Source organism: Haliotis rubra, unplaced genomic scaffold (assembly GCF_003918875.1).
Source record: "Haliotis rubra isolate DU_JTF1 unplaced genomic scaffold, ASM391887v1 Scf16, whole genome shotgun sequence".
Classification (NCBI taxonomy): domain Eukaryota; kingdom Metazoa; phylum Mollusca; class Gastropoda; order Lepetellida; family Haliotidae; genus Haliotis; species Haliotis rubra.
In genome coordinates, this window is record NW_025765558.1 from 3,122,830 (window position 1) to 3,150,823 (window position 27,994).

The window sequence follows — 27,994 nt, forward strand, 5'->3', positions numbered from 1 at the left end:
GTCGCCTCCAGCAGGAATCAGGACGATCTCTCTGGACTCGCCAGTGCAGCTTTCAGACATCCAGAGCCGGCACAAGAGAAGCATCCGCGCTGTTCAGGGAGGAATCAGTATCGATCAGCCGTGGCGTGGGGACCATGACACAGGGCTTGTATTTGTAACACGTACTTGGCAGGAGAAGGAGACACTCTTCCACGCTCTTGACAATAAACCAAGAACAGTGAGGAGAGAGCCGAGAGACTGTAACTAACAATTACATGTCACCAAGACGCTTGTAAAGCTTGAACAATCCACCAAGGTGTATGGACACAGTAGTGTCGAATGAAGAAAGTTGGGAAGAAGTTTTGCTGGCTTGGAAGGTACGATCTCATTGAAGTTAGTCATTGTTGTTGATGACGCTTTACGGCTTGGTTATCCTGGACATTGGGTCCTCTGTACGAGTTCGGGTGACAGTGTTGAAGAGACAGCAGTTACATCATGACGACCAAGGAATGTGTAATGGACTAAACACCATTCTCAGGTAAGGCTTTAGCGGTTCATTTCAACCGAGTCCATCTGCATCGGGACCTTCTTTAGCGACTAACAAACTTCCTTGCAGTGAAAATTGATCAATTATGAATGCGAAGAAATATAATTAGATGAATCATTCATCGATGATTCTTTTGTTTACAAGAACAATCAAATCAGGCATCTGAAGTTCAGATAATATATGGTTTTGTTTGGGACTTTGACTGGCAATAGACTGACTGACTGACTGACTGAGTTTGGTTTTACGCTGCTTTTAGCAATATTCCAGCAACATCACGGCGGGGACACCTGAAATGGGCTTCACACATTGTACACATGTGGGGATTCGAACTCGGGTCTTCGGCGTGACGAGCCAACGCTTTAACCACTAGGCTACCCGACCGCCCCGACTGGCAATAGAAGTGATACACAATAAGTAAGAGAGAGGAATGGATGTCAACTTCTTTATTATGAGAAACACAACGTTTTGGGGTATATACTTACTCCTTCATCGGGTAAATGTTCAGAAGAAGTTGACATCCATAAAATTCTCTGACTTATGGTTTTGTTTGCATTGTTCTTTTGAAACAAAATAATGGAGACTGTGTAATTCTTTGTTCAGCATTCTAGACAGTTGCAATCAGTTTCAAAGCTTCAGAAAAAGGTCCTTTCACTTTGTTGTTTCGTTGTCCTTAAGGGTTTGTGTTATTTGGCAGGTTTTATTTCACTGCCATTTAAAGGGTACCGGTCAGCTCGAAATGAGTTACTGTTTTGATGTTCGTCTTTATAAAGGTCAAACCGTAATCGCGTGGAACAGGACAATGGGTCTTTGTAATGTAATATGTGTCTGAACCAAGAATATGACGTCCACTGAACCATTTGTATGGTGAAGCAGTTCGACGAAATGTCCTTACACACATTATGCCTTTTGAATTATACGAAACAGGTAGTGTGCTTCTTTTGTTAGAAGAGTTTGGCATGTGTCTGTAATATACATTTGACGTCCGCACTATACCATTTTTATGGCAACGCAGCCTCTATGTGTGAGTGAGTTTGGTATCACCCGGCATTATTTCAGGAATGAGTGAGATTGGTTTAAAGGTCGCATTGACCAGTATTTTAGTTTAATCACCACACGGTGGCCCGTAAACGCAAAGTGATGAAGGTTGTTTGACGTCAACCACTTCGATGAAGCTCACAACCACTGTGTTGCAAATTGAATTTTCATAATAAGGTGAATGTGATATTCGAACCGTCGGTCAATCTGAGACAAAAGGGTTGCGCATGTCCACACCTCCGTTATGATATTCCGGGACTGGGGATGATTATTTGGAGATTAATTGTTAAATATGAGCATCAAAATGTTAATAAATGTTTTAGTTAAAGTTAAATCATCTACGTAATGACGGAGCAAAACTTGCTCTGACGCCTCGTGATAAAGAATAAAAGAATGTTATCCATGAAACTTATCACATATTAAAAAAATATTTCACAATATCATAATCCTTGCATATTGTACGAATCTGATTATGTCAGAAGCGTGTTTTAGCGAATAACTCGCAAATAGTGATGAAGCAGGTGCTCGCATAAAGGTGATCGCATCCTGCCTCTACGGTCCACCCATCACAAACACATGCAAAGGCAAGACAACTGTTTGCCCGGAAAAACACGGGAAAATGGGCATTGCATCCGATGTAAAGTAAAAAGGTTTCTTTCTTTGTGGACGTCACGAAACACATCACCTGGCTAGTGTATGAATCAGATTAGACGTCATTATCTAACTGCACACATGCTCATGCTCGGAATCGTACAAGCGACACTGTTTTTACCAGATATCTTGTAAAGATGTGGAAACGTTTTTTCGCTATTATTGACGTCAAATCGCTGTAAACACACGCTGCCTCTTCTTTGTTCATAAAACCAACGATGATAAAAATCACAGTTTTTTTCAGACACGCTCACAAAACCTTTGAAAGTGTTTTCACTGAATTTACCGTGTCATCTATTGTTCGTTGCCCACACCTAAAAGAAATATTCAAGACGTTCAGAATTGGCAATGTTCTGGGGAAATCATGCGAAAGGACAAATGTTGACAAAAACGTTACTTTGATAGCCTAATCACAGCATGTGTGAAATGGTAGCTCCAAATGATTGCATCTGGGATTCCAAGGAAAAAAGGAAAGTTAGAGGTAATTCTGGCCCGAAAAATTTGTTGAAGTTCTCGATGACGTGCCTTTATATATCTACAACTCTCCGTCCTGATTTATATTCTTGTCTTTGCGCTTAACTTTGTATACATTTCGTACCTGAGACAAACGATTTAACTGTGTAAATAGATCAAACATGATTCTTTAAATAAAAGCGTGAAAACCGTCTCCAGGTACGTAACAAAACCTCTGCTCAAATCAGAGACGATGTTTATATGAACCACTATCCAAATAGTGATGTTACCATACCCTGCCCTATCTGTGGTAACAGATTGTATCAGTCAATGGATCGAGATATTCCGATTTCTTGAGATATTGTTCTTATGTATATGTGCCTGGTTAATTATATATCAAATCTGTGTTGTGCTGACTGGCTCTTCTGTGATAAAATCAATACTGACAAATGCCCATGACATGATCGAACCCCTTTAGTGTTCGTGTCTCCAACTTTGTCATGATAATATTTCTATGCTCTTATGGGGATATTACTGCTGACTGACTGTGTTACGACAATACAACCTCATTACTATAAACCTTGTTAATGCGAATACATCCATCAAGGAAAAGTACAATACAAGAAACAATGTCATTTTTGTAATCATAAGAAATTCCTTCTGAAAGCATAGTGTATGTTGTGATTCCGAGTGTGTGATAAGTATGTCTTTATCGCTGTCGAATTATCCTGATATCAATTATTCAGATAAATATGAATTTATCCGTTGCAAACACATACAAAGACAAATCAATTTTATATTATTTAGGAAACTGCATTTGACATGGGGCATCTTTTTAGTCAAATACAGAAACGTCCGACAAATGTTTAAGATAAAAAACATTTTTGAAAACGGTACTAATCAAAATACATATATTTTTTTAATCTCGATCAAACACGTTTTGTTCAATAATCGTAGTTGTGCCATTTATACCGCTGTTTGTCACACCCTGAACCATTTTGTTTGGTTGTTATAGATGAGTCAACATCCTGACGCATTTCTCAGACTCCTAACTTATTTGGGGCTTGGTTCAGAATGGCTTCTTGTCATCCAAATACAGGAATAATGAAACCACACTACCTCATTACGTCTTGAACGCTTGACAAATTTACGTTCTATTTAGGTCTCATACCATGACGTTTTGTTTGAAGGTAGTGGGATGGGCCCTAATCGTGAGCTATGATATATTTCAAACAACGTCAAATCAACGCATCTGTGTATTGATTTTGCTCAGTTAACGTATCTGAGTGTTTGGCGTGAGGGTGCGCCTCACCAACCCAACCCCCTCTCTCTAAATCTGGTCCTGCAAACATACAGGGATTAACTGAGCAGAGAAACGGATTTTTCATGTTAAAGGTAAGCAAAAAGCTCTCAATCAAAACGCTGTTTTTTCCTTAAACAGACATTGATTTCAGCGTCATATCATAGTTCCAATGTAGTTATGGGCGGTATGGTAGCCTAGTGGTTAAAGTGTTCGCACGTCACGCCGAAGACCCAGTTTCTATTCCCCACATGAGTACAATGTGTGAAGCCCAGTTTTGGTGTCCCCCGCCGTAATTTTGCTGGAATATTGCTAAAAGCGGCGTAAAACCATATTCACTCACACTCACTCCAAGGTAGTTATCACACTGGTGGCGGGTGCAGATAGGGACTTCGGTCTTCCGGCCACGTTCTTCTCCAGGGTATTGCTCGATAACTTCCTTTATGATAATTATACAACGTTCTCATCGTCGTGGGGCTGAGGCCGTTTTATGGAACCGGGAGGTCTTTGTCTCAAATTATGTGATGTGATGAAACGCCTAATTTTCGGACGTTTCAAAAGAAACGCTCTGAATTCTAAACAATCTTAATCCACTACAACCGCTTGGACAACAGCAAAAGGGGCGATCGGTTAGCCCAACGGTTAAAGCAATAATATTGCTAGTCACATCGACGGCCCCGGTTCGATTTCCAACTTGGTTACAATGTTTCATAGCGTGAAGATCCGAGTTAGAATAATATTATTGGTCTTCAGCAACCCATACTTGTCGATTATCGGAATCGGGTGGTGAGGTTCGCTAACTATCGGAATCGGGTGGTCAGGTTCGCTAACTATCGGAATCGGGTGATCAGGTTCGCTAACTATCGGAATCGGGTGATCAGGTTCGCTAACTATCGGAATCGGGTGATCAGGTTCGCTAGGTTCGCTAACTATCGGAATCGGGTGATCAGGTTCGCTAACTATCGGAATCGGGTGATCAGGTTCGCTAACTATCGGAATCGGGTGATCAGGTTCGCTAACTATCGGAATCGGGTGATCAGGTTCGCTAACTATCGGAATCGGGTGATCAGGTTCGCTAACTATCGGAATCGGGGTGACACATGGAATTCGATCAGGTTCGCATGCCAGTCATGCGCCAGATCGATCGATGCTTATGGTGTCAAATACTGGATTGTCGTGTCCAGACCGCCGTCATAAAGCCGGAACGTTGCTGAGGATGGCGTAAAAACAAACAAATACAATGTTTGAAGCCCAAGTATATATTTTATATTGCAAACATCGATGTAAAACGGTGCTAAACATACATAATTAATGTTGGTCAAAAGGCCATAATTCATTCATGAAAGCGACAGCAACACTATGTAACAGTTTTTGGATCAGATCCAAGAGGATTTGATCGACACTCATTGATACGCGAAGTGCTATGGTGTCTTGCAGGACCAGCTAATCTGATACAGAGGTTATCAAACTTCCTCCAGCCTCCCAAGAGCATTCACATCTCTCGAACAGAAGACAAATCAAATGAAGCCTTCATAAACGAAATAACTTTATTACAAAGCATCATTAGGTGGTGGCATTTGATGATGCTGTTGTACAGACTGACTGGCAAAGAAATAGAGGTCAGGAAATACAGATGTCATGCTGTTATTTGGTATAAGGGTCTGTGAGTGAGTAGGTTGCCAATTGTGTCACTCCTGCTCTTTAAGGAATACCAGGCTTGAACCAAGCAGTAGGATTCACTCATGTCATTAACGTACCGGAATAATCGATCCCCGGTCCTAGTGGAATTTTAGCCACTAAATGACCACTACCCCAACCATTACGCACTGCAGTGCTCAGCTCCGTCCTGACTGAATGAATTGAATTTCAATACACATTTTTGTACGTTGTTTTTTCGGTGGGAGCTGGGATTGATTTTACAGGGTTTCTTTGATAGTCCGTTGGCACCTGCTTTGTGTAATTTTAGGTTTAATCACGTTTTTGAAGAGTGGCATGTCTTGACAGACAGACTGCTATATTACAGACAGATATCTGCAACTGTTTGAGAGAAGTGCATTTTAAAATGTGACATGGATGATGGAAAGTGAGAAAATTGGGAATCCTGAGAAACGATCTGTAATTAAGAGCCTGCATAAAACGCATGTCACGAAAGAAATACTCGGAGATATGAAAACACGTTTGGAAATGACAGCCCGTCATATTTAACTATGAAGAAATGTGCTGCTACAATTAAGTGAAGCAGAAGATGATGCCATGTCCTGATGATGTCGTGGCTGAAGTTCATATAGAGGTTATCCATCGTATGGTCTGATGACAGATGTGTTTCAACACAGCATACCCATGGGGAGGTGGGACAGCTTAGTGATTAAAGCGTTCACTCGTCATTTTTTGCCGAAAACACGACTTCGATTCATCATGGGTATATTTTGTGAAGCCAATTTCTGGTGTCCCCCGCCGTGATATTGTTTGATATTGTTTGAATGTTAATGGTGCAGGTTAATGAATAAATAAACGTGCGAACACCTAAAACCCTCCTCTGAACTGTGTCAATATTTTAATGTTAGTTTGTTAACAACTTTATTATTTTATGACAAAATTCTGCAAAAACCTCACAGAGTGGGATGATGTTTTGATTATGATCAGCGTTTCATTGAGTATTTTATGAGTTTTCGAGTTAGAAGATCGGTCCGCTTTTGAGCCAAACGGACCACCTCTCAGAATATCAATGACAGTGAAGGATGTTTGAATATTAGACAGCAGCAGATCAATCAGCAAGGCGGATGCTCACTTGGTTTGAATACTGACACCGATCAAAGCTGATCCGACTGAACTGTACCATGATCTTTCGACCAGTTAACATCAGAAACCTGATAAAATTCCAATGCTGAATGAAACACAAGATGAGGTCTGAGTCCATCACCTACGCTCCAAAGTTCAAAGGAAACAGTAGAAAGAAATGGCATCACACCTCAGCAATAGAAATCCAAGCGGGTGTTGTAATTTCTTCAGTATTCTGGGACAGTGAAGGGTCATTCTTGTTTGAGGTCATACTGTCAATGACCAATACGTTCCAGCTTTGAAACACGTTGAGGGATAGAGGAACTGTGGCTGTCTGTAATGAGACAATTAGAACTGAGCTGCATGCAATAGGTTGGCAGAAAAGTCGAGGAATTCCATCACCGATTATGAAACCTGAACAAATGGAGCGAAGGTTGAACTGGTGCTTACAGCATAGAAATTTTAACTGGGACAATGTGATTTCTCAGATGAAAGTTCTGTGTGGCTGTTTCCTAATACACTGAAATTCTGGACCAAACAAACTGAAAAACATTTGTATCAGCGCCCAAAGTACAGTCCGAAATTTAACGTGTGGGGTGGCATATCTGTGTTAGGGGCAACGCCCCTCTGTGTATTTGAAAGGAATATGAACAGTGAGCGGTACACAGATATTCTCGAGGGACATTTACTTCCATCTGCTCACGTGTTCTATGGAAATGTTTGGATTTTCCAGCAGGACAACGACCCAAAACATCGTTCAAAGCTTTCACAGGCCTGGTTTCGGACCCAAAATATGACATTATTAGATTGGCCAAACTATAGCCCTGACCTAAATCCAATAGAAAATGTTTGGGGACTTATGAAGGAAAGTGTCAATAAGAAAAATCTGACAAATATTGCTGAAATGAAAGAAGAGGTGGTCCGATATTGGGACAGCATGGACCACAACTTTCTAACTCCTTTGATCAGTAGTATGCCCCGCCGCATTGAAGCCTGCATTGCTGCCCATGGTGACTTGACAAAATACTAACTGTTCACCTGTCTTTGAATCTGGAGTTATGTTCTGCTAATATTCACATTTAATACGTGAGTAATGAGTGAATTTTTTTTTAAAAATACGATCTTTACATTCTCAATAATTTCTGGTTGTACTGTATGTCAGGCAATACAGAGATTATTCAACGTAACGGAACAAAACGTGATATATTGCTGAATATTGTTCCAAGCAGCGTTGAAAAGAACTCACTCACAACCTCAGCTGATTAGCTCTCGTGCCCTTCAGTGTCATATATTTCACGTCCGTGTAGGACCATGGAAGATCCGGGTTAGAATTGGTCTTCAGTGACCCATGCTTGGCGACTAATGGGATCGCGTGGTCAGGCTCGCTGACATGGTTGACACATGTCATTGTATCCCAATTGCATAAACCGATACTCATATTGTCAATTGACCCGTGAAGATCCAGGTTAGAATATTGGCTTTCAATAACCCATGCTTGTCGTTAGAGGCGACTAACGGGATCGGGTGGTCAGGCTCGCTGACTTTGTTGACATATGTCATCGGTTCCTAATTGCGCGGATCGATGCTCATGCTCATTGATCACTGGATTGTCTGGTCCAGACTCGATTATTTACAGACCGCCATCATATAGCTGGAATATTGCCGAGTTAACCATCAAACACAAACCTCCATGTATACCCACGAATATATGATATCCATCTGTAAATGTAGTATATGAAAACCTTTCGTATATAATTAAGTACATGACAGGATAAAGGAAAACGATGCCATTAAGTCAATATTTGGTACAAAATGCAAGTTTCATCAAATAGTTAACCATGTTCCCATCAACTTGATCTGAATCTGTCACATTGCTCAAGAAGGTGCCATTCCTTTAGGCGCTGAACCAACTTCATAAATGTAAAAATAGCAAACAATCATTTCACAGATTAATTCCCGCTGGCTATTCGTAATCATCGTATCACACCAGTGTCCATTGTGTAGACAATCACATGAAATGAGGAAAAGGCAAAGAAATATCTTTAGATTTGAACCTTTTTATCAAACACACGGATTTCAGAATGTTTTCGAAACTCTTTGTCGCCAAGATTTTTTGATTTTTATGAGATTTTCCTTTGTGACACGTTACAAGAACATTGCTCAGGTTGAACGTTTTTATGTTTCTATATTGAATGTGTTCTACGACTGATAGACTCCAGGGGGAATTCCGTGGAAACCCTTTCAATGACTTGTGTGCGAGTTTCGTGAAAAAATCTGATAACTTATTGCCCTTGGCTCTCTGAATAAGACAAGCAAGGCGTGTATTTATAGCGAGAGTTGAGATAAGGCATTGTGTATCATGTGTTGTTATCCGACACATCTTTTGACATACTTTTTATCGATTTTAGTTGTGACGACCACCAAGCGGGAGCCATCATCTTGAATGCCCTTTTCTTTAAAAATGGTGATTATTATATGAAACTCGTTTGACAATATTGTTACGGGTCATTTCACTCAGATGAAGAATATAAACATAAAAGTATCGATTAATATTTACTGTTTGTAAGAACAGCGTTTCAGGTGATAAAGGTGGCGAGTTGTGACGACGTAGTGTGAAGACGTTGCGTGAAGACGTTGTGTGATGACGTACCCTCCCTCCCTCGAACGAACGAACGAACCGACGGACCAGAACAATTGTTCCAACTCTAAACATTTTTGTTGTTGATTCAAATACTAAATCAGTCAATGTTCTAATTTTTTCCGACTTATTTTCCATTACTCTAATGCAGTTTTTATTCACTGTCTTTCGTATATACTAGTACATACATCCAAGGAAACAAAACAAGCAATTTCGATCATTTGCTAAAATGGAGTTTGTTAGGAGGCGACACGACGTTCTAAAGCCATAATTGGCCATACTGACAAAATTCTGAATTTAGGTTAGAAGAGGTTGGGAAATATATATTCGACATCAACCATTTATTTTGAGAAAAATCGTTTCTGGTTTGGATATTAATTTAATCTTATAGAATTAACAATGTTACCAAAGTTGCTCTACTTTTCTAAGCGTCTGGACAAAGGAATTTGTCGCACTGGCTATAGTATATGTCTTTATATATACCTCATCAAGCTCTAACGATGGCCACCGATACAGTTCCCTATATGTATTACTGCTATTAACTGACTTCCCTGTCCTCCACTGAAATTACTCCTATTGATGACGAACTTAACACCATCGACTTCTTGTACCAGACACTGCACGCAATATCCATGTGGACTGACGCCACACCATCGTTGAAGTTCAACGGCATCGTAGAAACGATATTGAAAACCTATACGGATGAGCACCATAAGATGGCGGATATGATATTCTGTGTGGATCTATCTTTTGTAAATGGTGACATTAATGTTCCTGGAATTAACTACCAGGTGTCCAAATGAAAATGAAGTATAGATGAGAAGAATATTTGGTATGATATATGTCAGACGTGTTTGAGATGATGGATGAAATTCACTGAATCATATGTTATCATTTCGCCATGCACATTTCATTCAAATAATCCCAATCATGTAAATGAGAACGTCCTTCATCAGACAGGTGCAGGGCCAGAAAAAAATAAATGACTGTAAAAAATTTAATTATCCAGTGCAGGTAAATACTGCTGTGGGAACATCAGCTGTTCCTCGTCTCAAATTAGGCTGCACACTTCCTTTTCCTCCTCTCTCTCTCTCTCTCTCTCTCTCTCTCTCTCTCTCTCTCTCTCTCTCTCTCTCCCACCCACCCTCTCTCTCTCTCCCACGCTCTCCTCCTCCTCCCCCTACAAAAGGGTAAATGAAATATAGACATGTATGCCACCAATACAAGCCCCTAAGGACCAATTAACGTGACCAAACACCGGCATCGGTTGTTGCACAACACTCTCACGAATATTGTCCTACATTTGACTAAAACTGTTATAGAGGAGAAGGCAACGTTCGGGCTTTTATTACCTGTCATGATCCGATGTTTTACGAGTTTTGTGGTGTGTCATTATGACTTCCTACAGAAATTAACAAGCTCCAAACACCAGGGGTTCTCCATCACGCAAAGTTTGTATCCGCATCTCTGGTTATTACCCGCGGATTTGATGTTGCTTGAGCTACAACTCTTACTGAATAATTAAACTACCAATTTTCTAATTACACTTTGTAAATGACTGTGACCACGAACGTTATACATCACGTGTTGCTGTATCCCAATGTGATGGTTCTTCAACCTGTCATCTTAACTCAACAGTAGCGGTACTTGGGATTAGACATTGCCACATCCTTAAACCAACGTTTCTTTGTCGTTTTCGTTTTTACATTTATTTCAACTACAGTATTTGGCCATAAGTGAGTCGTCCTTAGTGAAATTCCCATAGACTTGCATGTTAATTAACTCTTGCAAGAATAATTTTCATAGATTTAGTTTCGGTGGAATTGCTTTCAATACTTATCTACCAGCTGGGAAATCATCTCAGCTACACACACATATTTTTCCATTCACTTTTCCGATGATTATTAAGAAAACTGCGACTTTTTATACAACATATATATATTAAACATACCAATCAGGTTTAAAATGGGTGTCTATGGGATAGATCAAAATTAAGTTGTACTTATGGTGCTTAATCAGGTGTCATTCGAAAACTAATCAACTGAAAGATGAAAGAAAAGTATGTACACATAGCTGAAGATGATTTCCAAGATGTTTACAAAATATCAAATAAAATGACTTCTGCTCAATTTATGAAAATTGTTCTTTCAACAGTTAATTAACATGTAAGGAAATTTCACTATTGATGACTCACTTATGTCCAACTACTGTACGACCGCCTCCGTGGTGTAGTGGTTAGAGCGTCCGCCCGGAGTGCGGAAGGTCGCGGGTTCGATCCCCGACCGCGTCATACCAAAAGACCTTAAAATATGGTACTTGTTGGTCTCTGTCTGGCGCTCGGCATTAATGGGTACAACAAGGACTGGTCGGCTCGGAGTCAGTATAATGTGTCTGAGTGGGGTATTCATGCTTCACTGCGGCATGGTATCACAGTGGGCTAGCACTTTAAAACCAGTTTCAGTCTGGGCTAGTACAAGCAGCCGCACATACACATACACACGCATGCCCGTCGTCATATGAGCGAAAGATTCTCAAGCATGACGTTAAACCCAATTTCACCACCACCAACTACTGTACATGTAGTTGAAAATTGAAGAGGAACACTTTTTATGGATAGACAACTTCTTTATTGCATACATGTGACGTTTCGGTGTAGACACCGTTATCCAGTGTCAATCGTCATCATACCAGCCTGTAAATCCACTTAAAGAAGTAATGGAAAATTATGAATAAACAATGCCATTTAGAAAGTGATCAAATGTTACGCATGTTATATTTGGGATTTCACTTTCTCTGTAAAGTTCAGATTCGGTAAAGGTACTAGAATATGTACTTTACTGAGAAAGTGAAATCCCAAATATAACATCATGTGTTATAATTGCAAATTTAATTGTATAATTTAAGTTTGAAACTTACCTTCTTACTGCCAATATGTCTCAAGCAAACATCATAAATAGCCTCAGTAAGTGAGTGAGTTGAGTTTAATGCCACTTTGGACAGTGGTCAAGTTTTATCACCGTGCGTCTGCTTCATGTGGGAAGAAAGCCCGAAGTGATGCAGATTACAGACGTGTACCATTTTGGTGAAACACAATCACTCATTCACTCACTCACTATCTATATATCTATCTTTCTCTCGGGGTAAGTTTTACGACAATGTTTACGACAATGAGAGAGAGTGAGACCTGTAAACTCCCCCCTCTAATACAATCCATAGATCGACTTTCAACAATACACAAGCAGTACGACCCGTGGAGATCGGGGGTAGAATAGGTCTTCAGCAACCCATGTGCTTGCCATTAACGGCGACTATGCTTGTCGTTAGAGGCGACTAACGGGATCTGGTGGTCAGTTTCACTGACTTGGTTGACACATGTCATCGGTTTCCAATTGCGCAGATCGATGCTCATGCTGTTGATCACTGGATTGTCTGGTCCAGACTCGATTATTTACAGACCGCCGCCATATAGCTGGGATATTGCTGAGTGCGGCGTAAAACTAAACTCACTCTCCCACTCACTCACTCACCAGCAGTACAGTTGTGTACATACGTACACTCTGTACCGTCATATTAACAAACATGCCAACTGTAACTAGTTTCAAGTTTCATTGTGCCGACCCTCTACAAATAATTTGCAGGATTGGATAGGAGTCATATTTGTCGGGCATGAATAGCGGTGTGAAATAACAAGTACCGACAGTGTCTCAGGATTATCCTCTATACCAGCACCTGGTGCCAACATTTCTCTGAAGATTGCAATATAAGAGCCTGTTACACAAACACTTGAAGCGAGTTATTTGCCTACTACTGGAGTGAGCGTGTTTAGTTTTACGCCGCACTTAGCTCGGCGGTCTGTAGATAACCAGAAAATCCAGTGATCAACAGCATGAGCATTGATCGACGCAACTGGGATACGATGACATGTGTCAAACAAGTCAGCGAGCCTGACCACCCGATCCCGTTAGTCGCCTCTTACGACAAGCATGGGTTGCTGAAGATCAATTCTTACCCTGATGTTCATGGGTATCGTACGACAGGAACACAACATTGGCCTGACCCACGGGGATGCAACGGCATACATACCCATTCTGCACAGTCTACCGTTGTAGACCGCCTCCGCGGTGTAGTGGTTAGAGCGTCCGCCCGGAGAGCGGAAGGTCGCGGGTTCTATCCCCGACCGCGTTCGATCCCCAAAAGACGTTAAACTATGGTACTTGTTGGTCCCTGCCTGGCGCTCGGCATTAATGGGTACAACAAGGACTGGTCGGCTCGGAGTCAGTATAATGTGTCTGAGTGGGGTATTCATGCTTCACTGCGGCATGGTATCTCAGTGGGCTAGCACTATTAAAACCAGCTTAAGTCTGGGCTAGTACAGGCAGCCGCACATACACATACACACGCATGCACGTCGTCATATGAGCGAAATATTTCACCTTTCACTTCACCGTGTGTGACTCGATTGTCCGGTATATATACACGCCGTCGAATGCAAGGCCGGAATATGGCAGTATGTGCATGCAAATTGTGCTTGTGGAGAATGCTACCGATGGGACAGGACTTGCTTAACCCAATTTCACCTCACCTCACCTACCGTTGTCATTCATACTTTAGGGTCACCCAGGGTGGGGCGTGTGGAACAATGTTTTTCGACAATGTTTGGCGTGGTGAGTCAATGTTTTACGACAATGTGACCGTGTGGTAGATCGATGTTTTGAGACGTTGCAGGGCATGGAGTATCTGTGTGACAGTGGGGTATGTTTTACGTTAATGTTTTGCGCGGTGAGGCAATGTTTTACGACAATGTAATCGTTTCAAGGATTTACGTTTTGAGATAAAATGGAACGTGGATTATCTGTTTTAAGACAGTGATGGGAGTGGTAAGTTTTACGACAATGTTTGCGATTTTGGTCAATATTTTACTCCGATTTAAGACAATTTGGATCAATTGTTTTCGACCATATTGTACTTTACGATGAACATTTAATGATATTTTTCAAATTTTACAAAAATAATAAGCTGTGGATCTGTCTTGAGTACATCATGAGAATATGTGAAACTGTTTTACGGCGTGGGTCCGTTTTACGGCAAGAACTGGGAGACACGGATCTGTTTTACGACAATCACAGTGGACATGAAACTCATTTACGACAAAAGCGTTGTGATGTGGGTCCATTTCGTGGCAACAATGAAATCATGAGGATGTTTTTTTACGATAATTGTGAGTATATGTACATATGGAACTTTTTTAACGAGAGTTATTTTGTATCTGGCGCATGCACCTCCTCAGCCAAATCTATCCCAATAATTTCCTCATAGTCATTCCCGGGAATCTACACGCCGTAAACAGGGTTCATAATTACAGTCGTAGATACATAAATTCCAAAGCATCTACTCCACATCGCAAATGTACTGACCAAATGATGCCGAGCTGAGTAGTTTTCGACGTCAAAATGGCATTTATCTTGGCGGTGCTTTTAACCAGTTCTTGGTACAGTTGCACTCTGTCAATGGCGGCGTAACACCAAATGTCGTGGTCGAACTGGTACAACGCTCGCGGTTAAATGAAGCGCTTCTAGTTAGTTCGGAGTCGTTCACAAGTGAGTTCAACCTAGTCGCCGGATCTAGCATCCATTAATTAATCCAAGAATAGAGAACGATACAAACGAAAAAATTCTCGGGGAATGTTAGACTTACGTACAAAATAATTCAGAAAAGCGGGATTTCTGACTAACTTTGTCCAGATTAGCAAGGTGTTGTTGTATAATACACAGAGTGAGTGAATTTAGTTGTACGCCGCTTTTAGCAATTTTCCAGCAATATCATGGCGGGGGACACTAGAAATGGGCTTCACACATTGACAGGCGAAAGCTAAACAACAAGGCTACCCCACCGTCCCATATAATGGGAGACTGTCAAAAGTGGGTTGTGTTCATTGGAAACAATAACAAGTAAATCTTAGCCAAGCCGGTATATTTAGACTTTATCTGCTGCAGACTTTACTGGCTTTTAGGCTCGTGTTTTGTTAGGCAAATTATCTTCGTTTTAATGCGATGAATATCATCGGGATAATTTATAGTCGATACTAAAGTCTTTAGCATCTATATTGAGAGAACTGGCCTATGTTCTCCTCGTAATTCGTGCCCATATAACATATATGTAGACCACGCCATTGTTAAGAAATCCTTAGAATTTACCAGTGAAGATCCGGGTTAGAATTGGTCTTCCGCAACCCATGCTGTGTCGTAAAATTCGACTAACGGGATCGGGTGGTCAGGGTTGTTGACTTGGCTGACAGATGTCATCGTATCCCAATTGCGTAGATCGGTGCTCATGCTGTTGATCACTGGATTGTCTGGTCCAGACTCGATTATTTACAGACCGCCGCCATATAGCTGGGATATTGCTGCGTTAAACAACCAACCAACCAACCAACCTTAGAATTAACTTACATACGTGTTTTGTAAGGTACTTGTAATGTACGAGTTCTCTGAATCTGCTTGGCCTACATGTACATGTAGATCCCGTTGGTCATACTTTGACCTTAGAGCTTGAAGTCAGCAAGGTCTGGTTCATGATCCTTCAACAGTGAACGTCGTTACATAGGCACTGCGACAACTACCCAATCACCCTTCACCCAAATAGTTGATGGAACTGATGACATCATTAACCAATCCAAGCCATTTGGAACTGGTGCCACGAAGGCATGTGATCGTTCTTTCTGGGCTGATGACATCATTGCCATCCAAGGTCACCAACGCCTGATACAATTATAGACAACACAAGGCCATTCTGTGTTGATGTCATCAAGGTATATTTGGAGCAAATCATCAGCATCCCCCTCAAAGACCGTGCCCGAATCCCCCTTCCACGTCAATCTGGAGTTCACCTACTGCCACAAGGGACGAAAGGGAGTCAGCAGTTGTTCTACGTTCTAGACAGTCAACGTCATAGCTGCAGTGGCCTTACACGCAGGCAGCCTGTAGCCATTAGCCCCGTAGCGCCGTCTGGCGGAGTCAGGAACAGGTAACTCCCAAGGTACGCAGTGTCTCAGTCGGCAGTCGGTAATCAAATAACAAGGCTGGAGAAACAAGTCCAGGTTTATGACTGATTGTGTTAGTCTGTAGATTCAACCTGTCTGGAGATAGCTGGCGTGAGATCCCTGAGGTTTCTTATTCATGGGGAAGAGATTGGTGTTGATACCTGTGATACGGTTTACGGTGGATCTTCGTCGTGGTTTACTGTGGTATGTACATATTTTATAACAACGATTTATTTGACATTTATCCTAATCGTACCATCACATCGCCCATACGTACAACGAAAACCACTGTATTCTTGATTGGTGCTAGAGTAAAACGTATGAGAGAGAGGCGGGTTTTAGGTCCATTTGAATACTGTTTAACTACTTTACACCATGTCAGCTAAATGAGTGAGTTTCAACAAAATTGAAGACTTCTAGGATGTTCACTTCGGGTTTCGCGCAAACCAGTTGTCATTCAGTCTTAAAATTCTTTTAATGACGTCACGTCCCCCCATTTATCCACCCATAGAAAGTGTCATAGTAAAACATCAAATATTTCATTTGCATTTAATATTCTTGTACGACATCATTTTCCTGAAGAGGCGGTTTGGTAGCCAAATGGTTAAAGCGTTCACTGGTAATGCCAGAGGTTCGGTGGCCTTCAGGTGCAATGTGTGAAACCCAATTTCGGTGTTCCCTTCCATGAAATAGCCGGACAATTACTAAAGACGTCGTAAAACCTATATTCAATTCACAGATATTCCTTCACAATAGTGTGCCTATAAGTGAGTGAGTGAATTTAGTTGTATGCAGTGTTTAGCAGTATTCAAGCAATATCACGCCGGGGACACCAGAAATGGGCTTCACACATTTTACCCACGTGGGGAATTGAACCCGGGCCTTCGGCGTGACGAGCAAACACTTCAACGACTAGGCTACCCCACCGCCCCAGTTTGCCTATAAACTACATGATATATTCTGAAGTGTGTGACCCAAGTCATCTTGATAATGTCTCGTTCTAGCCCTCTCTCAGACTTGCCAACATCTCCAAGGTGTTATTGCCTTACACCCTACGGATAACATACTGTAAGATAACATACACTTACCCATATTGCTCTCAAATGTCCCGTAACAGACGTCCCGACATTCATAGCCACCGATCTCGCGAGATCACAGACACGTCCGAGACAACGGACAATTCCAAGCTACTTGTAGCGTTATCAGCTCTATCAGAATGTCGTTATTTGAATAATCAGCAGTCGTTCTCCTGACCTCAATAACACTCTGAAATAGTGCCCGCCACATAGCAGCTTCTGATGGTTACACCTTCAGTACTCCTTAGAGACAGCCTGGATTTATACCCTTGTATTAACGTTCAACGGGCACTGTTTACAACCAACATAACCTGTTATTAAGTAACCTTTAGTAGGGCAGGGCATACTTGTCCTTTTAGTGGAGTGAGTGAGTTTGGTTTATGGTTTCAAGCAATATCACAGTAATATCACAGTGGAGGACACCAGAAATATTCTTCACATATAGTACCTATGTGGGGAATCGAACCCGGTGCTTCGGCGTGACAAGAAACTACTACTAGGCTACCCCACCGCCCACCTTTTAGTCAGTGTCATCACTGACTCTTAGAGAGCCATCTATCATTATTTTGCCTTTTGCTTTTTGGAATCTGTGTCGGTAGATCGAGAATGAATATTGTTGACGGTTTGACTTGACAGATTGTTGGTGCCATTCGGTTTCAGATGTTTCGGGGCTGCAACTTTTACTGCCCATGTATTTGGTTTTACTGTCAGTTATTTTTTAAGAAATACACTTTGCATTGAGTAGATATTGATGTAAAGTGAAAGTTATATCTGCCGTTACAAGTTATCAGTCAGTTGGTTTGAATGTTTGTTTGGGTTCAGTGTAACGCCGTACTGTAGCGGCGGTTTTGTAAATAATCAAGTCTCCTTAAGGGAATCTAGTGACTGACAGTATGACCATCGACCTCACCTCCCCCAACCCAACCCACCCCCTCACCTCACCTCACCTCACCTCACCTCCTCACCCACCCACCCTCACCTCACCCCACCTCACCACTTCTCACCTCACCTCACCTACCTCACCTCTTCTCACCTCACCTACCTCACCTCTCCTCACCTCACCTCACCTCACCTCACCTCACCCTACCCCACCTCACCTCACCTCTTCTCACCTCACCTCACCTCACCTCACCTCACTTTAGTGAAAATGTGTTTCGGATAAGAACGTTGACCATGCAGGCTTCATATAACACGTTGCATACATATTAAATACGTGTTTGTGTCGTGGCAAGCTGGTAAACCATACTTTTGATCATGACTGAGTGAGTTTAAATTCATATAATTTGTAATGTCTTTGAACCCGTAGATGTAAACAAAATATAATATATGCTATTAAGAATAACATTTGTCCAGTCACCATTCACCCCCGAAACTACCTCAAATAAATAGTCATATACACCCTCACGAATTGTGATAGACAAATCCCATCGATGGCCTAACTCATTTCGCTTGTTCGTTGTTTAACGCCACGCTAAGCATTATTCAAGCTATATGGCGGTGGTATGTAAATGATCGAGTCTGGACCAGACAATCCAGTGATCAACAGCATAAGCATCGATCTACGCAAATGGGATACGATGACATGTGTCAACCAAGTCTGACCACCCGATCCCGTTAGTCGCCTCTTAGGACAAGCATGGGTTGCGGAAGACCAATTCTTACCGAGACCTTCACGGGCCTAACCCCCTTTAAGAAAGTACTACAGCGTGTTGTAATCAGCTAACAAGATTCTTGTTACAAGGACTAAGGATGACCAAAATGCTACTGTACAACATATATCACCGCTAGCTAAACACCGACGAAGCATGGGATGAATTTACTCACGCCCAATACACATAATGACCCTTACGGCCCACCATACTAATCTCGTACATGCGTCCGTAACCCAGATCAATGGGTAATTCTCCGTTAGTGATGAGCTGACACACTTCCCAGTAAATGATGTTAACAATGTGTTTCTCATGTTTTCGCTCTGGAAACCTAAGCTTTCTACAACACTGTTTAGTAATCTTTATCAGTGACACTATTTCAGCTTGGATTTCGGAAATCGGACTTTTTGTAGTTATAATTTGTTTATTTATTTAACTCGATTTATTTTATTGAAACCGTGTTATAAATGCACTCCGTATAGCGAAGTCCTCTTTACCCGAAGTGAAATATCGAAATTGGACCATGGTTCTTGAAAGTGAGAGCCAATGGTTCTTGAAAGGTCGTCGCGCCGGAGATCGAGTTCGATTCTAAACATGGGTGGGGCGGTGGGGCAGCCTAGTGGTTCGAGTTCGATTGCCAAACTCAGTCAGTCAGGTACATTTGTGAAGCACATTACCCTCCGTGGAGTGCTGGAACATTGCTCAAAGCATGACGTAAAACCTAGCCACTCACTCACTCTAACACGAAGGCACCTCCATGGAGGGTTTGGCATAAGAGCGGTGGTTCACTAGTTCGATCCTCTGGCTTTGTTGGGCACTTGTTGTTGGCCCCCTGGTGCTGCGCATTAACGAGATAAATTAAAGACGGACTAGTCGGCTCGGAGCCATATTTATGTCTTTAAATGGACTATCCCTGTTCAACAGCTGCATGGTGGTGGGTTAGCATCATAAAACTGGCGTTTTGGTCCGGACTGGTACAAACAGTGACGCCACCCTTATGAACGTCGTGATACAAATAAAATTATGGAATGTAAAGTTATGGACCACAGTCTATAACAATTTTATCATCTACGCAGAAGATACTTTCATCTGCGTAGATGATATATACTTGCATTTATGTAAAAAAAAATGTAACGTCTACATATATGTAAGAATCATCTACGCATACGTAAGTATCATCTACGCATACGTAAGTATCATCTACGCATACGTAAGTATCATCTACGCATGCGTAAGTATCATCTATGCTGATGTTACGTTTTTGTAAACTGTGGCACCAATGCGCTTCCATAAGAAATAATCCTTTGTGAGACTACAAACGCCATTTCACCTGTATCTACGCCGTCAAGTATCATCTACGCATATGTGGGGTAGCGCATTAATGGTATCATCTACGCAGCGTTGGCTCATCTACGCATTGAAGTATCAGGTTCGAATCCCCACATGGGTACAATGCTGATGCTCATTTCTGTAGACCCCGCCGTGATGTTGCTGGAATATTGCTAAAAGCGGCGTAAAACCAAACTCAGTCAGTCAGTCAGTCAAGTGTGTAGTTGTTTTCACCACCACTATAGTTTCAGCTCGACATGGAGTTAAGGAAGTTTTAGTGAAACGAAGTGCTCTTTTATCTGACTTTCCGAGAACAAAAGAACTCAAGTGATGGTTTCATTTTACGTATTTTGTTTGTAAATGAAATCTGATGCTACGCATTGTCTCATTTGTTGACATGTCAATCAAAGAATTGTACAGTAGAAATATGCTTCTGGTTACGTCTGATGTCTGATACGCGTTCACCATGACAACCAAGAGTTGCTTTGAAGAATTTAACAATTTAACAAAAAATCAATTTCTCTACAATCTAACTACGTAAAGAATACACAATCGTTGTACGTATCATATTCATTTAGGGATGGTTGTTTTAGTGCATTGCGTCTTGTAGAGAACGTTTGTCAGAAGGAGGGGCTGATTTGTATTTCTTTAAAAACCACAAAACCTTCCATATATTCAAGAGACACAACTGCTGAATGCTATACAGATTGTATGTTTGTGAATTACTTCAAATACTGATGATGACAAGTGTTCACAATAAGGTGAGCGTATCCTGCTCCATCAGTGGCCCCCGTCACAAACTCACGCAAGGGCAAAGCAACTGTTCGCCTTAAGGGACACAAAAACATATGATTCCATGTCAGAAAAGGGAATTGCATAGATCACAGACGCGTCAATTTGGCAATGTTCTCAACTTGTCTTCCATGTTCTTAAAGATTCACTTGGGCCTTGAATGTTGTAACATTGTTCAAATAATTCATGAGGGAGATGAGGTAGTCTTGTGGTTAAAGCGTGCTTTTTAGCAATATTTGCAGCAAAATCACGGCAAGGGTCACCAGAAATGGGCTTCCCACAATGTACGCATGTGGGGAATCAAACCCGAGTCTTTAGCGCGACGAGCGGACGCTTTAACCACTCAGCTACCCCACAGTCCCTACCAAACGTTGGGCCTCATTGACGTTTACGGGAGCCCTCTGAGGCCATGCTGTAATCATCGACAGCTTCCATTGCCATTCACTGTATACACTATGTACTTGCAATAGACTGAAAGCTTTCAATATTTAATGCTTCATTCACCGGGAGGTCACGTGATGTTGGTACTGATGCGATCTGTTCACAAAGGTGGCAAGTCAACTCCGAGGGTTAATTCCCCGTTATCACACTCAGTGTTCAATAAACTTCTACATCCCTTGCTCATCATATAATGATCATTTTAAGTCAGGCAGACAGTGTGTCTGGGCACAGCTGTGCTTGTGTGCACGGCCGATGTAAGGGAGTGTGAAGAGGCAGCACGTCCCTCGCCGTCGGAGACAGATACTGATAAAACGCTCTGACCCCGACAGGAAGTATTCCCATTTACTAATATAGATTTAAAATATTCGAAATGGATTCATTTCCTTATCGTTGATAAAGGCGTTCGCATCAAACAACGCTCAGAGCGGCTTGATAACAGTGTACATTGAAACGTCGCTCAGTGTCATACAGCAGAAATTGTTATCCATAAATTGGTCTTTTCATTATGAGACGTTACTTAACGAAGACAGAATCTGTTTAATGTTGTCAGTTTGTGTTTTTTCCCTGTGACAATGCTGTAAAAACGAGTTTGATCAAAGAACTTAGAATAAGTGACATGTCAAATAATGCAGTATATAAGGTCAGAATGGTTACCGAGGAAGACATGTGTCACAAAACTCGCTAACTCGCTAATTTGAAGAAATGTCAAATTGATTTTGCTTCCAGAACTGTACCACCAAGTCCCCGTTTCTGAGAATATCCATAAGTCATCAGTCATCAAAGAATATCCATAAGTCATCAGTCATCAAAAAACTTGGAATACGTGACATATCAAATAATGCAATATATAAGGCCAGAAAACTAAACGAAGGATGACACGTGTCAAAAACCCGCTTTGGTACATTTAGTTTGACTCTAAAACCTGGAGAAATGTCAAATGAATTTTGCGTCCAGGAACTATACCACCAAATTCCTGTTTCAGAGAATATCCATATTAAGTAATAAGTACAGTCAAGGGAATACTTAATGCTATCGTGAAGGGCTTTCTTCGTATTCACAGAAAGCGTTTGAAAAAAATGGAGTCGATCCCACGCTTATTAATAAATATTGTTCTGGGTTTTTGTTCATTCCCAAATAAAAGAAACTACTTAAGTTACGTCAAGAAATTAGATCTTTCCATCTTTGTACACCACTATCCCATCTGACAAACATAAGCACTCTTCTTCAAAGGAATCCATCTGTGGTACTACACACAATAACTCAACTGAACAACGCCTGTCCAACGAAGCAAAGCGACCAAATAGTTGTAAATAGTCTAAGTTTTCATTGTATTGATCCTTAATTAGACTGATGATGATGATGATGATGATGATGATGATGAAGAAGAGGAGGAGAAGATGACGATTATGATGTTTGTTTGTTGTTTAACGCCGCATTCAGCAATATAGCGGCTGTATGACGGCCGTCTGAAAATAATCGAGTCTGGGCCGGGCAATCCAGTGATTCCCACCATAAGTATCGAAGTACTCAGTTCGTGTATGATAACATGTGTCGACCATGTGAGCGAGCCTGACATGGCGTCAGTCGCCCCTTAAAATAAACATGGGTTGCTTGAGATCAGATTAACCTGGATCCCCACTGCTACCATGTTTAAGAATCTTCGTGCTATCTGTTATATCATATGTTATATTACATGGCAGTAGTAATTCACAGTTTTCTATGTACATAATTACTTACATTAACAAGTTAGACACATTCGCTCGTGGGCGGTGGGATAGCCTAGTTTATATAGCGTTCGCTCGTCACGCCAAAGACCCGGGTCGATTCCCCACATGGGTACTATGTGTGAAGTCCATTTCTGGTATACATTACGGGAATATTGCCAAAAGCGCCATAAAAATGAACTCACTCACTATTCGCTCATTCTCATATCAACTTGTTTTGAACAAATATCGTATTAAATCAAAATGGCTTTAAACAAAACCTTATTAATTATTGCTTATGTAGATGCTTTCTAATCTTACGTATGGCATTAGCGAGCAGTTAATGCAGTCTTCTATATATAATTTATTTCTGAAATGTCGGTTCCATACAGTTTTAGGAATCGAACCAGTGTCTCAATACATTATTGGGAATCGAACCAATGTCTCCCCCGTAGCGGTCGAACGCTTCAACGTCTTGGCAACCCCCCACGTCTCATGGCGATATTTAGAGTATTGCAAAAGCATAACCATTTAGGGCATAGGTTATTATTTATATCCAAATAAACGTCATAACCCGTCATATGTTGATTCATTTATAAGAGTTAGTATATCCCGCCGTGATATTGCTGGAATATTGCTAAAATCGGCAAAAAAACCACTCACTCTCTATTATCATATTATTCCACTTATTATCACTGAATTATGCGAATATCCCTAACTGAATAGAGTAATTGTACTATTGTACTCAGGAGTCAAGAAGAGGTTTAATGAGGTGTCCATTATTACCTGTCCCTTGCTCGGAGCCGGAGCTCGTATAGTCCGCGTCACTGTCGCGTTCGTTGATCGTTCGATTTGACGAGCTTTGCACGTCGCCATGACGATCCCTGAGCGTTAGATTTGACAAGTAACGCACCAAGGCCGTTTGTTTCAACCCCGAGTGTACTTATAAAGGTCCCTGATTCAGATGGTGGCAAGCATCCTTCAGGTTGACATAAGGGGCGGTGGGGTAGCCTAGTGGTTAAAGCGTTGGCTCGTCACGCCGAAGACCCGGGTTCGATTCCCCACATGGGCACATTTCTGGTGTCCCCCGCCGTGATATTGCTGGAATATTGCTAAAAGCGGCGTAAAACTAAACTCAGTCAGTCAGTCAGTCAGGTTGACATAATGAGCTGTGTTCATCCGTCGCCATGTCAGTAACCGTGATTCACCGTTCGGTCAGGTCGTTGCTTTTTACGCCGACAACGTAGAAACGAAAGGTCAAATAGCTCCAAGACACGTATGGTATTACATGGAGCAGGAATTGCTGGAGTATCGACCAAGGATTAGTGCACTCCTGGCATCTGTAGATAGGGGATATCAGCCTTTACAGACAAGAAAACTATCAACAATGAATAACTTTTTTCATTATTTTTTTGACATGACTGATGTGTCTGTGCTTGGTCGAAAGACACCTCCGCATCAGCTGTGTAACTCCCGTTTGTCGCGACATTTTTTCAAGTTAGGTTACAAGAAATGGTGAAACTTGTCTAGAGGCATTGGTTACCCATTTCAGCGGTCTCTTTGGACATGAATGGTTCTGGGTTCTGGGGACCTTCTTCCAAATAAGGAAATATCCCATAAGCTGCGCGTACTGGATTATGACAACTGACATATCAACGCCGTTAAAGTGACACCTCGTGAGTCCGGAAACTTCGCGCTTTGTCTTTATGTAGAGCTGCGACGTGAGATCTCAATGGACTAGCACTATAACTACAAACACGACATAAAGTCTTGACAACTACCAGCAGCCACATAAATGCACACGCACGCACACACACACACTCACACAAACATAATGCACTTTACTATCATGTATTCCTGCAATAATCTTGAACGCGGCCTTAAATCCCACCTCACCTCACCTCACCTCACCTCGACTCACCTCACCTTTATAGTGTCTTCAAGAATTAATGTGCTTTGCAAATGTATAGATCATGTAACAAATACATGTGACTGGAATTAGCGTTTCTCACCTGCGAAATGTTACATACACTTAAACGACCTACACAGCCGCTTCATGTAATGGTCTGAGTGAGTGAATATTGCATAATTCAGCAGTTTTGCACAGGACAGGAATTGGGTTGCAAATTGGGATTGTAATTGGAGAAAACACGTTCGTTGCAGGTAGTGTATATTACTGACAACATATGTATGTTATAAAATAATGAATCGTGTTTTTGTTTCAGATGAAATGCTTTGAATCCGCAACACAAAGAAACTGAGAATAGACCCTCCACAATGTCGTCCAACATATCGGACGCGTCGAAGGAGCCATTTGGTGTAGTGAACGCAAACCTCGAGAAGTTCGCCCACTGGTACTGGCACATCCATGGCTATCTCAGCCTCATCATCTGCACCTTCGGCATCTTCACAAACATCCTCAACGTCACCGTCCTCACCCGTAAGTCGATGCGTACGGCAATCAACTGCATACTATGTGCCATAGCTATATCCGACATCGTTACGATGTCATCGTACATTCCATATGCCGTTCACTTCTACCTTATCTGCGATCTCACCCCGTCCCCAGAACGCTACTCCTACGGCTGGACGACGTTCCTTGCCATCCACGGCAACGTCACGACGACGAGCCACTGCATTTCAATATGGCTGGCGGTGTTCATGGCCGTGATGCGTTACGTCTACCTTCAGACCAAGCGTTGTCCAAGCATCAAGGTCACCTGTGCTTTGATCTGTGTCATACCAGCGTTCGTTGCGCTCATAATGATGCCCAACTATCTCATCACCGGCGTCTACGAAGCCAGCGTCCCCGGCCTCAACGCCAGCATCTACAGACTGAACGACTACGCCCTTGGTAACAATAACCCAACGACCCGAGCACTGGTTGCGTTTTGGCTATACGCCATCGTTGGTAAGCTCCTGCCGTGTACGTTAATATCAATCTTCATGGGACTTCTACTGAAGAAGCTGCACGAGAGTGCCAAACGTCAGAAGCGTTTGTTCAACGCTTCCGATCATGCGCAGAAGAAGAAGAAGCGCCACAAGTGCACAACGACGATGTTGCTGGTTATAATAGTGATGTATATGATCACCGAGCTCCCACAGAGCTTCATAATACTGATGAGTGCCTCTTACCAGTACTTTTTTAGACATGTGTATTTTCTTCTCGCGGATGTTTTAGACATGGCGGCGTTGATCAACAACGCCATCAACTTTGTGTTGTATTGTACGATGAGTCAACAGTTCCGAGACCATCTATATGATCTAAGTGGAGCTCTTCTTTGTCGAAAACAACGTGCAAAAAGGAAGAGATTCGCCAACAATGTTCACTATGATACCGTCAATGCAAGCGCCAACCAGTCCCATTTAGATCACTTGTGCGTTACCACGGCAACCAGTGAGAAATCGTTATCACATGGATGACGTCATAAGATAAGCGAGGTGCAGTTATGAACAGCGTTTTTTAAGGTGGTACATGAAGAAGGAGTGCTTATGAACAAATATTGCATACTACAACATTAGGAATATTTAGGTAGATTTCCGTAGCCTTTTTCGGAAACCGAAATCAGCCGAGAATATCCGAATGTGAAAATATAGTCCGACCCCTTGAAAATGATAAATGCAATTTTTATTCGTTCTCAATCTCTCCTTCTTAATGTTTCACTTTAAACAGCACTGTGGATTGAAACTGTTTTCAAACATATAGTATATATGTGATATGTGATATGTGAAGCTGTGATGTCTGTGACTAACCGGTTATTGGACCACGTGACCAGGGGATGTTCATACGCATCTCGCTTACATGACACGTGACACTCATGTGACAATTATAATATAAAATCGTCCTGACAAAACAGTTAACAGGAAGTTGTTTGTATGAGCTCAATTCAATCAGATCTTCGGGGGACTTCGTGGAATACGTTATCGGAAAATGTCGATCTTCTCCGTAGTGGCATGTGACTTACCTGCTTGTTGAATCGGAACTGTCAAGAAGAATGCTGCTCCTCGGAGCAGAGACGAGATTTTCCAGTTGTTAACGAACGAGTTCATTCGGAGCTCACAGAACTATGCCACAACGGAAATAGCCGTAATTTCTTCAGAATGAGCAAATGGGACCTTTGTGCACCGGAATTAGCCGAGCTTTTTCCGAATCCTGGAAATTAGAGTGTACATGAATGTACAGTGTTGTTATAAACAATGAGTCGACTATAGTGCTGTACAGTATGATAGTGCTCAAGTGATGTCTGTTAATGTTCGGTTTTTCGGTGTCGTGTCGAGCATATGGAAGGCGCTGAACAAACAAGTACCGTAAGATAGCTAACAAGTACCATCATTCTAGCTCCGACATACGGGCCGCTCTTGTTCCTCGGCTAATCAACACTTATCCATCGTGTCATGTGACTAGTCACGTGTCTTTCTGTCTCTCTCAGTGGAATTGCTGGTGCGGCGTAAAGCAATATTCACCCTCTCTCTCAGTGCATGTTCTCAGTCATATACTTAGATACTGCTATCGAATAAACTATTTTTTCCAATTCGTTTGTCTATTGTTTAGCTTAGTTTGTGTGATTTTGTATGTGCCATGGC

At 41.8% G+C, this 27,994-nt stretch overlaps 1 protein-coding gene across 1 annotated transcript; it reads left to right on the forward strand.

Annotated features, from left to right (window-relative positions):
- On the forward strand, positions 1 to 27,944 carry LOC124271337 (G-protein coupled receptor dmsr-1-like). The gene is made up of 2 exons (XM_046706427.1): positions 1 to 517; positions 25,636 to 27,944. The coding sequence occupies exon 2, from the start codon at positions 25,688 to 25,690 to the stop codon at positions 26,831 to 26,833; it is 1,146 nt and encodes a 381-aa protein (XP_046562383.1). The 5' UTR covers positions 1 to 517; positions 25,636 to 25,687; the 3' UTR covers positions 26,834 to 27,944.
- The last annotated feature ends 50 nt before the right edge of the window (positions 27,945 to 27,994 follow it).